The sequence below is a fragment of the Bufo gargarizans genome, chromosome 3, assembly GCF_014858855.1.
Source record: "Bufo gargarizans isolate SCDJY-AF-19 chromosome 3, ASM1485885v1, whole genome shotgun sequence".
NCBI lineage: Eukaryota > Metazoa > Chordata > Amphibia > Anura > Bufonidae > Bufo > Bufo gargarizans.
This window is the reverse complement of record NC_058082.1, coordinates 411,944,160-411,959,393: the sequence shown is the minus strand read 5'-3', so window position 1 is coordinate 411,959,393 and position 15,234 is coordinate 411,944,160. Positions and strand designations below refer to the sequence as shown.

At 44.0% G+C, this 15,234-nt stretch overlaps 1 protein-coding gene across 1 annotated transcript in view; it reads right to left on the bottom strand.

Moving 5' to 3' along the window:
- The window catches only part of LOC122933396 (polymeric immunoglobulin receptor-like), a 276,468-nt gene that overhangs the window by 77,236 nt on the left and 183,998 nt on the right, over positions 1 to 15,234 (bottom strand). Inside the window, exons 4-7 of the mRNA XM_044288366.1 lie at positions 14,082 to 14,414; positions 13,543 to 13,869; positions 13,119 to 13,436; positions 12,543 to 12,624 (exon numbers count right to left, since the gene is read on the bottom strand). Coding sequence (XP_044144301.1) covers positions 12,543 to 12,624; positions 13,119 to 13,436; positions 13,543 to 13,869; positions 14,082 to 14,414 — 1,060 coding nt within the window. The remainder of the gene's footprint in view (positions 1 to 12,542; positions 12,625 to 13,118; positions 13,437 to 13,542; positions 13,870 to 14,081; positions 14,415 to 15,234) is intronic.

Genomic DNA, 15,234 nt, shown 5'->3' with positions numbered 1-15,234 from the left:
ATGGGGAAAGTTATTGAGGCACCAATGTGGGACAAATTACTGGAGCGCAAATGTGGGAAAAGTTATTAAAGCGCAAATGTATGAAAATTTATTGAAGCGCAAATGTGGGAAAAATTATTAAAGCGCAAATGTGAGAGAAACTATTGAAGCGCAAATGTGGGACAAATTAGTAAAGCGCAAATGTGGGACAAATTATTGAAGCGCCAATGTGGTACAACTTGTTAAAGTTTCAGCATTGAATGAAAGGAGGTGGCACTCATATTACACCCAAAAAATTGTGAATTTCAACAGAAAATGTAACAGACAAAAATTTATATTTTTTTTTTACCTGTGTACTAGGTATAGCAGTGGTACATCACACTCAAAAATAGGTGAATTTCACCTGAAAATGTAACAATTTTTATTTGTTTTACCGGTCTACTAGGTATAGTAATGGTACATCAACCTTAAAATAGTTAAATTTCACCTGAAAATGTAACAGACATTTTTTTTTTACTAGTCTAATAGGTATAGCAGTGGTTCATCACTCTCAAAAATTTGTGAATTTCACCCGAAAATGTAACTGAAAAATTAATATATTGTTTTTAAACTGTCTACTAGGTATAGTAGTGGTACATCACACCCAAAAATTTGAGAATTTCACCAGAAAATGTAACTGACAATTATTATTTTTTTACCTGTCTACTAGGTACATCACACTCAAATATTTGTGAATTTCACCCGAAAATGTAACTGACAATTTTTTTTTTTTAACTGTCTACTAGGTATAGCAGTGGTACATCACACCCAAAAATTGGTGAATTTCACCCGAAAATGTAACAGACGAAGTAGTGAAATGACAAAGTACAAATAAAAAAAATATTGATTTATGAGGTGGAGTTCCATATGGAGTAGGAGTTTGAGGAGGTGGTGGACGTAGCGGTGTAGTTGGAAGCGGCGGTGGAGGAGGACAAGGTAGCCAACACTGGTTTTTGGTTTAAATTTTATTTTTATTTTTTAATTAGGGTACTCGCCAAAAGAGTGTGAAATATCCAAAATACAAGAATGAGCAATTGCACTGCAGTATAACAATGGCTGGTTAAGGCCGGTATACATGTCTATTCTGCACAAGGTACGGACAAGTCCTATGGGATCCATGCCTGGTTCATTCTAATGAATGTGAGCTTGTCCACATTGACTGTGGACAGGCAGCTGCGCTTGTCTGTGTTGACGCCCCCTGCCATGCTAAACACACGTTCAGATAATACACTGGCTGCAGGGCAGGCCAGCACCTCCAAGGCGTAAAGGGCAAACTCAGGCCATGTGCCCAATTTGGAGACCCAGAAGTTGAAGGGGGCAGACCCGTCATTCAGTACATGTAGGCGTGTGTACACATACTACTCCACCATGTTGGTGAAATGCTGACTCCTGCTAAGACGTTCCATATCAGCTGGTGGTGCTGGTTGTTTTGTCGTGCTGACAAAGCTTTTCCACATTTTGGCCATGCTAACCCTGCCTTCTGAGGTGATGGCGGTTCCCCAGCTGCGTTGGCGACCTCTTCCTCGTCCTCTGTCTTCGCCTTGTGCTTCAACTGTGCCCCCGCTGTCAGGTGGGAATGCCACCAGCAGCGCGTCTACCAGTGTGCACTTGTACTTGCGCATATTACGATCACGCTCCAGTGAGGGAATTAAGGATGGTACGTTGTCCTTGTAACGGATCCAGCAGCGTGGCCACCCAGTAATCAGCACAAGTTAGAATGTGGGTAACTCGGCGGTCGTTGCAGAGACACTGCAGCATGTAATCGCTCATGTGTGCCAGGCTGCCCAGAGGCAACAAAAAGCAGTCCCCTGTGGGAGGTGTATCATCTGTGTCCTCTGTATCCCCCCCAGCCACGCACCTGTTTTCACCAAATATTGATTGAGGCCTGCGATATACGTGCTTTCACTAAATACTGATTAAGGGGTTTAATATATCTGCTTCCACAAAGTACTGATTGAGGGCTCCGATATACTTGCTTCCAAAAAATACTGATTGAGGGGTTTGATATACCTGCTTCCCCCAAATACTGATTGAGGGCTGCGATATACCTGCCCCCACAAAATACTGATTAAGGGGTTTGATATACCTGCTTACACAAAGTATTGATTTAGGGCTGCGATATACCTGCTTCCACAAAATACTAATTAAGGGGTTTGATATACCTGCTTCCACAAAATACTAATTGAGAGCTGCGATATACCTGCTTCCACAAAATACTGATTAAGGGGTTTGAGATACCTGCTCCCACAAAATACCGATTGATGGTTGTGATATACCTGCTTCCACAAAATACTGATTAAGGCCTGCGATATACAGTATTTTTCACCCTATAAGACGCACTTTCGGGGCTAATGCCGCGACCGTCAGGTGAATATGCTAAGAGGGAGGAGGGGCTAGGGGCAGGCATCTGTTTCTGTAATGGCAGCGGGTCACTGTATTCTACTACACCGGGCCCCGCTGTCACGGACGGTGTACAGGAAACAAGCCAAAGCAACATGCATATATGACTCACTGGATCCAAAGCTAAGGAACCAAGGGGAGACCCCTGCACAAGACCTAGCACTTTCCCTGGCTGCTCAGCCTATGCAAAGATCCCAGAGGTGGATGGCTGCATATCCACGTACCTCGACTATATAACCCCTGAACACCCTACAATAGTGAGGGGACACGACCACCGGCTCCCTACACCAGACACGGAGGGAGTCAGGGTCACCTGGGATCCAGCAAACAGAAAATAACAGATAAAAGTACAGCACTTAACTTTAGTAGCAGACTGGGAAATGGGATCAGCATGCACACACACTCCAGGAAGAAGTATAAGCCGCCCAGTAATGCATTATGGGGCGGAATTTAAAGGGAAGCGATCAGTCCAACTCCATGACAGCTGAGAGAGGCTAACGAGATGAGGAACTGAACAGCACAACAAAGAAAACTCAAGGAGGAGGTTCTGAAAAGCTTCTGTCAGAGCTTCTCAGCTGTCTGGTTGTGACAGTACCCCTCCCTCTACAAGTGGACTCCGGACACTCAGAGCCCACCTTCTCAGGATGGGACCTATGGAAAGCCCTGATGAGACAAGAGGCCTTAATGTCCGTCACTGGGACCCACATCCTCTCCTCAGGACCATAACACTCCCAATGAACAAGGTACTGAAGAGAACCGCGCACAAGACGAGAATCCACAATCCTAGAGACCTGAAATTCAAGATTCCCATCAACCATAATCGGAGGAGGAGGCAAAGGCGAGGGTACAATGGGTTGAACATAAGGTTTCAATAAGGACTTATGAAAAACATTATGGATCTTCCAAGTCTGAGGAAGATCAAGACGGTAGGCAACAGGATTGATGACAGACAGGATTTTGTAAGGCCCAATAAACCTAGGACCCAACTTCCAGGAGGGAACCTTCAATTTGATATTCTTGGGAGACAACCACACCAGATCACCAACATTCAGGTCCGGACCAAGCACATGTCTCTTATCTGCCACACGCTTATATCTCTCACTCATGCTCTTTAGATTATCCTGAATCTTTTGCCAAATAGATGACAAAGACAAGGAGAATCTGTCCTCATCAGGTAAACCAGAAGACCCCTCTCCCGAGAAAGTCCCAAACTGCGGATGAAACCCATATGCACCAAAAAATGGTGACTTATCAGAGGACTCCTGACGACGGTTATTTAAAGCAAACTCAGCAAGGGACAAAAAAGAACACCAATCCTCTTGATTCTCCGCCACAAAACAGCGCAGATATGTCTCCAGATTCTGATTGACGCGCTCTGTCTGGCCATTCGACTGCGGGTGGAAAGCAGAAGAGAATGACAACCGAACCCCCAAGCGAGAACAGAAAGCCTTCCAGAATCTGGAAACAAACTGCGTGCCCCTATCAGAGACTATGTCTGAAGGAATACCGTGCAATTTGACAATGTAATCAATAAATGCCTGCGCCAGCGTCTTAGCATTGGGCAAACCAGGAAAAGGGATGAAATGCACCATTTTGCTAAAACGGTCCACCACCACCAGAATCACCGTCTTCCCCGAGGAACAAGGCAGGTCCGTTATGAAGTCCATGGACAGATGTGTCCAAGGACGGGAAGGAATGGGTAAGGGAAGGAGAGGACCTGATGGCCGTGAATGAGGGACTTTGGCACGAGCGCAAGTCTCGCAGGCTGCCACAAAACCCTCAACCAACTTACGAAGCGCAGGCCACCAGAATCTCTGAGCGATGAGATCCAGTGTGGCTCTTGCCCCCGGGTGCCCAGCAAGGACCGTATCGTGGTGTTCCTTAAAAATCTTGTGTCTTAAAGCGAGAGGCACAACCTCCCAGGAGGACAACGATCAGGAGCCTCTGACTGGGCTGCCTGCACCTCTGCCTCCAATTCAGAAAAAAGAGCAGAGACCACCACACCTTCAGCCAAATTGGGAACCAGGTCTTCAAAATTCCCGCCTCCCGGAAAACAACATGACAGGGCATCTGCCTTCACATTCTTAACTCCAGGGCGGAACGTGACCACAAAATTAAATCTTGAAAAGAACAAAGACCATCTGGCCTCTCTCGGGTTCAGACGCTTGGCTGACTCCAAGTAGGCCAGATTTTTATGGTCAGTAAACACGGTAATAGGGTGTCTGGCTCCCTCCAGCCAATGGCGCCATTCCTCAAAAGCCAATTTGATGGCCAACAATTCCCTATCTCCCACATCGTAATTTCTCTCTGCGGAGGAGAGTTTTTTCGAGAAAAAGGCACACGGTCGCCATTTGGCAGGAGAGGAACCCTGAGACAAGACCGCACCCACACCCACCTCAGAAGCATCAACCTCAACTATGAAGGGTAAAGAAATATCAGGTTGCACCAAGATGGGAGCGGAAGCAAAACTCTCCTTGATATTAGAAAAAGCCTTACGCGCCTCTACCGACCAAGAAGAAAAATCTACACCCTTTCTGGTCATATCAGTGAGTGGTTTAACAATAGAGGAATAATTCAAAATAAACTTCCTGTAATAATTGGCAAAGCCCAAAAAACGCATCAGCGCCTTCTGATTCTCAGGAAGCTCCCACTCAAGCACAGCGCGAACCTTCTCGGGGTCCATGCGAAAACCAGAAGCGGAGAGAAGAAACCCCAGAAATTGAATTTCTGGAACCGCAAACACACATTTTTCCAGTTTCGCATATAATTTATTCTCCCGCAGAATGAGCAAGACCTGACGTAAATGTTCCTTATGAGTTTTGAAATCAGGAGAAAAAATCAAAATGTCATCCAAATACACTAATACAAATTTTCCCATCAAATGATAAAAAATGCTGTTCACGAAATGCTGAAAAACGGCTGGGGCATTCATCAAACCAAAAGGCATAACCAAATTTTCAAAATGGCCCTCAGGGGTATTGAAGGCCGTCTTCCATTCGTCCCCTTCTCTGACCCTGACCAGGTTGTATGCCCCTCTTAGATCTAATTTGGAAAAGACTTTAGCCCCAACAACCTGGTTAAACAGGTCCGGGATTAGAGGAAGCGGATAAGGGTCACGAATAGTGATACTGTTCAGCTCCCTGAAATCCAGACAAGATCTTAAAGAACCATCTTTTTTCTTAACAAAGAAAAAACCAGCGGTAACACGTGACTTTGAGGGTCGTATGTGTCCTTTTCTCAGACTCTCAGAGATATAAGCACGCATAGTGATCCTCTCAGGTTGGGAAAGATTGTATAAACGAGATTTAGGCAGCTTGGCGCCTGGGATGAGATTAATAGGGCAATCGTACTCCCTGTGCGGGGGCAAATCCTGAACTCCACTCTCAGAGAAGACACCCGAAAATTCAGAGAGAAAAGATGGTAGGTACAGTCTTAGTAGCAACCTCAGAAACAGATGTCGTGAGGCAATTCTCTCTGCAAAAGTCACTCCAACCATTTATTTGCCTCGCTTGCCAATCAATGGTGGGATTATGTTTAGTGAGCCAGGGTAGCCCCAACACTAGAGGAGTAGGCAAACCGCTAAGGACAAAACATGACACATCCTCAACATGAGCATCACTCACAATTAAACGGATATTGTGAACTCTGCCCTTTAATGATTTCTGAGAAAGTGGAGCGGAATCAATAGCAAAAACAGGAATATCCTTTCCCAAAGTGCACACCTGGAAACCATGAGTTATTGCAAATTGACTATCAATGAGATTGACCGCTGCTCCACTATCCACAAAAATCTCACAAAAAATGCTCTTGCTCTCTAGCGCCACCCTAGCAGGCAGGACAAAACGGGAACTACAAGCAAACGGAAAACCTTAAATTTCCGCCTCAACCCTGCCAATAGTAACAGACGGAACATTTTTAAAAGATTTTTTCCTGTTTGTTTCTTTATTACTCCCAGAAAACTGCCTGAATCTCCTAGAGGGACAAACATTTGCCAAATGATTTATACCTCTACAACAAAAACAAACCCTCCCATGCGAGCTGAATCTTCTATTGTCAGAAGCAATCAACCCCAGCTGCATGGGCTCCTGCTCAGAAGGGGCTGACAGCGACCGAGAGCCCTGCGCACAGAAAGAGACTGCTGCACTGTCCTGGGACTGAGTATGAGAGGAAGGAGATATCTCTCCTCTCTCTCTAAGACGCCTGTCAATACGAACGGCATGAGACATAGCAGAGTCCAAGGAAATTGGTCTCTCATGAAAGGCAAATGCATCTTTCAATCCCTCTGAAAGACCATGGCAAAATTGACTTCGGAGTGCAGCATCATTCCAACCAGTATCAACTGCCCATCTCCGAAATTCTGAGCAGTATATCTCTGCGGATTGTTTACCCTGGCATAATAGACATAGTCTAGACTCAGCCAGAGCAATACGATCCGGATCATCATATATCTGACCCAGGGCTAAAAAGAATTCATCCACTGAACGGAGAGGCCGTGCCCCCTCCGGCAGCGAAAAGGCCCAAGACTGAGCGTTACCCCTGAGCAGCGATATAATAATCCCCACCCTCCATTCCTCATCACCAGAGGAATGGAGAAGAAGGTGAAAATGGAGTTTGCAAGCCTCTCTAAAATGCACAAAATTCTCACTACCCCCGGAGAACGTATCCGGGAGCGAGATCTTAGGCTCAGAACATACTCCATGAACGCAAGCTGAACCGGTCACTTGAAGCTGAGAAAAAGTCTTATGAAGATCAGCTACCTCCAATGAAAAACCCTGGAAGCGTTCAGCCAAAAGTGAAACCGGATCCATGCTTGAGACGGTTTTGGCGGCTTATAATGTCACGGACGGTGTACAGGAAACAAGCCAAAGCAACATGCATATATGACTCACTGGATCCAAAGCTAAGGAACCAAGGGGAGACCCCTGCACAAGACCTAGCACTTTCCCTGGCTGCTCAGCCTATGCAAAGATCCCAGAGGTGGATGGTTGCATATCCACGTACCTCGACTATATAACCCCTGAACACCCTACAATAGTGAGGGGACACGACCACCGGCTCCCTACACCAGACACGGAGGGAGTCAGGGTCACCTGGGATCCAGCAAACAGAAAATAACAGATAAAAGTGCTGCACTTAACTTTAGTAGCAGACTGGGAAATGGGATCAGCATGCACACACACTCCAGGAAGACGTATAAGCCGCCCAGTAATGCATTATGGGGCGGAATTTAAAGGGAAGCGATCAGTCCAACTCCATGACAGCTGAGAGAGGCTAACGAGATGAGGAACTGAACAGCACAACAAAGAAAACTCAAGGAGGAGGTTCTGAAAGGCTTCTGTCAGAGCTTCTCAGCTGTCTGGTTGTGACACCCGCTCTCTGTAATATACGGCAATCATATCTAACTTGTGGGTATTGTTAAAGTATTCCAATCATCTTAAATCTATCACTGTACTACTTACAACTAACTTCTTGGCAGTCAGGAGGCCAGGCGGGCAGCGCAGTGAGCATAGTGAGCTACGCTACAAGAGCCCGCCCGTCCTCCTGACTGCCAAGAAGTTAGCTAGATTTAAGATGATTGGAATACTTTAACAATACCCACAAGTTAGATATGATTATACCACAGAGAGCGGGGCCCGGTGTAGTAGAATACAGTGACTGCACTGGACCCCACTGCCATTACAGAAACAGATGCCGGCCCCCATTCACTAAACAGGGACACTGTTATGGGGGATCTGTGGATGACACATAAGATGCTATATATGTGTCATCCACAGATTCCCCCATAACAGTGCCATCCACAGATGCCCCCACAATGATCCCACATAACAGTGCCATCCACATATGCCCCCATAACAGTGCCACCCACAGATCCCCCATAATAGTGTCATCCACAGACCACCATTACGGTAGTTCAAAACCCACCAAAAGCACACCTTTTGGTTCAAAATATTTTTTTTCTTGTTTTCCTCCTCAAAAACCCAGTTGCGTCTTATGGGCAGGTGCGTCTTATAGGGCTAAAAAAGGTACCTACTTTCACAAATACTGCTCTTCTCTAGGGGCTTAGGCACAAGTGTATTTTGAAAATGACAGACAGAGGAAGAGACAGGCCATTCCGCAGGGGTGGTAGGGGTCGGGCAGGTGCACCAGGCCGAAGCCTAAGTGGGAAGTTGGAGAAGGCTCGTGCGATTACTTCAAAGTACGCACCAGAGTTGGTTGAGTGGCTCACTCACACTTCCGCTTGTGCACCCTCCTCATCCTTTGTATTTGCACCCTTCTCACTCTCTGCTGTGTGCACCCCCAAAGACACCACCACCACAACCATAGCCCCTCCACTTGAGTCGGAGGAATTATTTTCCCATCCATTCCAAGACCTTACAATTCTTGACAGCAGATGAGGAAGAGGTGGTAGCAACAGCCACCACCCATATCAGCCCAAGGAGGGAGGTCCCCGCTGTTGCTGCCTTCTCCGAGATCTCAAATGTCAGTGGTGGTGAAGGTGACGATAATGACGTGTCGATGGACATCATGTGGGTGCCCACATGAGAGGAAGAGGAGGGGAGTTCAGAGGGAGAGACGGAGCAACAGAGAGGGAGGAGAAGGAAGAGAAGCAGGCAGAGCTCGCAGGGCACAGGAGGCAAAAAAACGGGGCAAAAAAACGGGGCAAAATGACACACGTGCCGTGCATGGCACACGTCGTGAACTTAGTCGTGCAGCAATTCGTTGCCAAATACCCCGGGGTCCAGGACTTCTTGAGGCAGGCCAGGAAAATCTCTGGCCATTTTAGAAGATCTTACACGGCCATGGCTCTCCCTGCTGACGTTCAACAGCAACACCACTTGCCCGTCAGAAGTCTGATTTGTGACAGCCCAACGCTCTGGAACTCCACCCTGTATATGCTTGATAGACTGCTCCAGCAACAACGTGCCGTTAACGACTACTTGTATGAACTCTGCAGCAGGACAGGTTCTTGCGAGCTTGTTTTTTTTTTCACCTCGCCAGTGGCTGCTCATGCGTGACGCATGCAGAAATCTACGGCCATTTGATGAGATCACCAAACTGGTCGGTCGGAGCCAGGGGGCCATCATTGACATTGTAACTTACGCCTTCTTTCTGGAGTGTGCATTGCATCATGTCATTGATCAAGCCGTCGAGGAGCAGGAGCAAGAAGATGAGGAAGTCGCAATGCTGAATGAATTCCCAGGGGGGGCTACTCCATCTGAGACAAGTCAGCAGGAGTCTGAAGAAAAGTCAGAGGAGGATGGTGGCTGGGGGGAGGAGGAGGAGGAGCAAGAAGAGCAGGCTTTGTGGGGGACTTTAAACTTTTTGGGGATCCCTGGTGTTGTCCGTGGCTGGGGGGAGGAGACCGAGAACGACATTCTCCTGCGATGAGCAGGAGCCAGAGCACTCCACCGCTTCCAATTTAGTGCAAATGGGGGCCTTCATGCTCCAGTGTTTGAAGAGGGACCCCCGTATAAAATACATAAAGGGCAAGGGCAAGTACTGGGTGGCAACATACTTAGTCCCCGGCCCCTGTACAAACACAAAATGGCGGTCATGTTACCAACATCACAGAGGGCTGGCAGAATGCAGCATTTCCAGCCCTTGCTGCGAGAGATGTTGCATTCTGCTGTTGCGGGCGGACAGTTATAAAAATGAATGAGGAATAGATCATAGAGGAATTCAACGCCTGTGATGACCACGTGTAATTGAATGCCAGCCCACAAATATCTGCCACCCTCCAGAACAAAGAAAGATCTTATGTATATGCAGCGGCATAAAAGGCCTTTTCTGTCAGTGAATGCCTAATTTTTGGGGCCTGTACTGGCATACAGTAAAATTTGTATCCAGTGACCGCCTAATGTACCTCCAACCACATAATTTCAAGTTCTTTTCTGTCAGGTGCATGCCTAATTTTTGGGGTCTGTTTTGCCCTATAGTAAAATTTGTATCCACTGACCTAAAGCCACCTCATCACAAGTTCTTTTCTGTCAGGTAAATGTCTAATTTTTTGGGCCTGTAGTTACCGACATTGAAACCTTTATCCAGTGACCGCCTAATGTACCTCCAGCCACTTCATCACAAGTACTTTTCTGTCAGGTGAATGCCTAATTTTTGGGGCCAGCAGGGCACATTTTTGAGATTTCCCTTTAAGACACATAAAAATGGCCCCTTATTAAAATACATATTTTTTGTGTGAATTTTTGCCAATGATTCCCCCTTTAGTATGTCACTGTTCATGTTCTGGGAATATTTAACAGACCTGCTCCCCATTCACACCTGCTCCCTTTTAACACTAATGAGTCAGATGACATCAGGGAAGGAAAATAGCTAATTGGGCACAATTACTCACTTTTTTCCCCCAGTCATTTAGACATTAACGGCTGAGTTATTTTGAGGGTACACCAAATTTACACTGTTATACAAGCTGTACACTGACTACTTTACATTGTATCAAAGTGTCATATCTTCTGTGTCGTCCTATGAAAATATATTATATATTTTCAAAAATGTGAGGGGTGTACTCATTTTTGTTAGATACATAAAAAAGGATTCTATACAGTAAGAGCAGTGAGACTATGGAACTCTCTGCCTGAGGAGGTGGTGATGGTGAGTACAATAAAGGAATTCAAGAGCGGCCAGGATGTATTTCTGGAGCGTAGTAATATTACAGGCTATAGCTTCTAGAGAGGGTTGGTTATTCTGATTGCCTGATTGGAGTCGGGAAGGAATTTTTAATTCCCCTAAAGTGGGGAAAATTGGCTTCTATCTCACAGGTTTTTTTTTTTTTTTTGCCTTCCTCTGGATCAACTTGCAGGATAACAGGCCAAACTGGATGGACAAATGTCTTTTTTCGGCCTTATGTACTATGTTACTATGTTACTGTATTTACTATCTTGTAGAAGGCTTGCACAGTAAAATATACATTTTTGCAGATGACACTAAATGTAACCATTGAAGAGGACAGTACACTGCTACAGAAGGATCTGGATAGGAGGCTTGGGCAGAGAAGTGGCAGATGAGGTTTAACACTAACAAATGTAAAGTTATGCAAATGTGGAGGAATAATGCAAGTCACCTGTACATACTAAATGGTAAAACACTGAGTAGCACTGACATGGAAAAAGACTTAGGAATTTTAGTAACTAAGCTGTGAAAAACAGTGGCAGGCAACTGCTGCCAAGGCCAATAAGGTAATGGAGTGCATTAAACGGTGCATAGATGGACGTGATGAGAACATATGTAGTTCTACCACTTTACAAATCACTAGTCAGACCACACATGGAGTACTATGTACAATTCTGGGCTCCTGTGAACAAGGCAGACATAGCAGAGCTGGAGAGGGTTCAAAGGAGGGCAACTAAAGTAATAACTGGAATGGGTGGACTACAAAATATTATCAAAATTAGAGTTATTTTCTGGAGTGCAATAATATTACAGGCTATAGCTACTAGAGATGAGTTGTTTTTCCAGGGAGTTATTCTGATTGCCTGATTGGAGTCGGGAAGGATTTTTTTCCCCTAAAGTGGAGAAAATTGGCTTCTACCTCACAGTTTTTTTTTTTTTTTGCCTTCCTCTGAATCAACTTGCAGGATACCAGGCTGAACTCGGTGGACAAATGTCTTTTGTCAGCCTTATAAACTATGTTACTATGTTACTGTATAGTTAGCAGAACATCATAAGGTCCATCCATATCAGATGACTTTAACCATGTGGTTAGCAACTTGGAGGTCCACACCTACAAAAGCTAGTACCACTGGGATCGTACACCTTGTTATTTAGCTATAGGTTTCACTCAGTGTAACCTCACTATAAGTATTTATTCAGTCAATAGAATTCCATTCAGAAATGCGTCAGAGGGGAAAACATCAGGACTGAAGAATAATTCTTGGGGAAGTACTATACAATGATGAGCATAAAGAAACAATTTACATGGCTGTGTCCCTTCTCCTAGAATGCGGATTTGTTTACATGTTGTGTAGTTTTGAGCTAGAAGTGAGTAGGATTTGCTGTATTTCTTAAGGAAATAAATACAAAATGATATCATGTGACACAATAAACCAAAATTGTAGAACATTTTACATTCATACTGGTAAAGAGTACAATTTCTACTATTGAATACTAACCTGCGAGGGTTAACAATCATCTCATTTTCCACACTGTTAGCACACGACTTAATCTTAGAATCAGAAACGTCACTTGTTGCTTCTAGTAAAACAAAAACAAACAAAAAAGTACAGTCTTGCAAGAACATAGTGGGGGAAATTTATTATGATGAGTCTTGCAGGAGTCTGTATTGCTATAACTTGGGATGAATTTATCAAATGTCACACAATGTAAATTTGATGTGTCTTTAAGTATAATGTCACCTTCACACAGTCAATGTTTGGTCAGTGTTTTCATCAATGATTGTGAGACTAAAGCAGGTGCAGTTCTTTCCATTATACCTTATCTCTGTGTAGCCTTCACTTCCGGTTGTGACTCACAGTCACTGATGGAAATCACTTATCAAACACTGATTATGTGGAAGCACAAGTTCCAACCCACTTTTTAAAACTGGAGTGGAGTAAAAATATAAAATGACTCAGTTTTTGAGTAAATAAGTCCAAAAAGTCAAAGTCCTATGTGGCTGTGTAGACTATACAACTACTGAAAATACTCAAAATGTGCTTGATAGTCGTTCCTCTGTAATAAAGACTGACCTTCCGCTATTACATGCACTTGCACTGCTATAGTTTCTCCATATCTTCCGGATTTTTGGACTCCACACCAATACCATCCGCTGTCTTTTTCAGATATTGATTGAATGGTAAGGACCAGTTCCTGATTCTCACATGATACACTCAGACCATCTTCACCACCATCAATTTCAAAGGCTACTTCATTGCAATTATTGTTATTCCATTTGCACCAATATTTCTTATAGGATTTGTACTTGCATGGATAGGAACATGTGATTTTAGCTATTTCCCCATTCTTAACCTGCACTATTGTGCAAGCAGTCAATCCTTCATGATTTTCTAAAAAAATAACAGTAACACAATTGTATGATTGAAACAGTTTGTGAAAACATCCATCGCATAATGGAAAGTCATAATATGTTGATACTATGTTTAGTTCTTGCACCTTCAGAAATCTTGATTTGTACAGTTGAGGTTTGGTCATGTTTTCCATCAGTCAACACACACCAATACCAGCCTTCATCTATTTTAGTAATCTGGTTCATGAGGACCTGCATAGTTCCATTTGTAGTGTTATCATGAATAAGCAGTCTTCCCTCAAAAACATCCTTGATATAGCCATCTGTTTTAATGAGTGGCTCACAGCTCGAATCTTCCAATTTACACCAAAATTTTACAGTATAGTTCTTTTTAGGATTGTAGTGGCACTGGGCAGACACTGATCCACCCAATCTGGTTGACAATAGTTTAGATCCTTGGGGTATATCAGTCTCTGTTGAAGACAAATAGCAATATCACAGGACAATTATTACTCATTATGAAACATTCATGTACTTCATTACTATCTTATTATATCACAGTTTTGCATTAGAAGACAAACAGCACACTGCGTAATTGTGAGATTGGCCAATAGGAACAGTCAGATATTCATTAATTCTGATTATGAAGCAAACACATGCCAGGTACAATTTATCTTCTGCTCACCTTCATTGATCCTCAAATCAAACTCTGTAGTGTCTCCTTCACCTCCATAGTTACCCACACCACAGAAAAACCATCCAGAATCTTCAGTTCTCAATTGTATTATTTTGACAGTAAAACTTGCTGGCCTCTTTTCATCTCTTTGGAGAATGATTCTTCCTTGGTATGCAGTATCAATTGCTCCTGAACTATCAATAACATTCTTGCAGCCATGTTTTTCTATTTTGCACAGATATTTCCTCAGTTCAGCATGTTGATCTCCAAATTCACAATGGAACTTCATTGCACCCCTCAACTGACCATAGACAAGTTCTGCCTCATTTGGAATGACTGAGTCTGCCAAAGAAATAAACTGAATCAGAATACTATTAAAAGTGTGCAGCAAATTAAAGGGGTTGTCTCACTCAGTAAGTGGCATTTGTCATGTAGAGAAAGTTAATACAAGGCACTTACTAATGTATTGTGATGGTTAAGTACCTGGTTATAGTAAAGTTCCCAGTTGGATTTAAACCTGCCTCATTCTTCTAACTCCATACCACTACTACTAAGAAATAAATATTCCTCCCAAATCAGAGCCTGAGAAACCGGTTGTCGCACCTAAGCTTGCACACGTTACCAAAAAACTGTGCAATTCCCGGTCCAGAATCCGTACCCAGGAGGAGATCTTGGCTGATGCCATTGAACTTACGGAAGTCCGGGTGCAAATCTTGTCTCCTGATGGAAAAGTCCTTTGTCCCGTACTGGTGGAGGATCCAGAGGAGGAAGATATCTATTTGTGAGTAGGCCTGTAGGCCATTCTACAGTAACTGTGTCCAATGGAGTCAATGTTTTTGTCCCAGTACGGACTGATGCCAGTTCCCTGCGACAAGTGACAGTTTCCTAGCCACTCTACAGCCTTCTGGCCCTTTAAAATTTCAGGACTCCCTGACGGATAACCTCCATTTTTCGCCCAAGTTGCGCCTGGTTTGCACAAAGTTTTCCCTTTCTATTATCTCTTCAGGTTGATGAGGGTTATGCAACAGGACTATTATATTTGTTTTAAGTAATTTTACCCTGAAAGACATTTTTCTGTGATTGTTTCTATGCAATTCCTATGTTTACAATTTTAACAGACTTTTTGCACTTTTTTTTATTGTGCTGCACTTAAAAAGTTTTA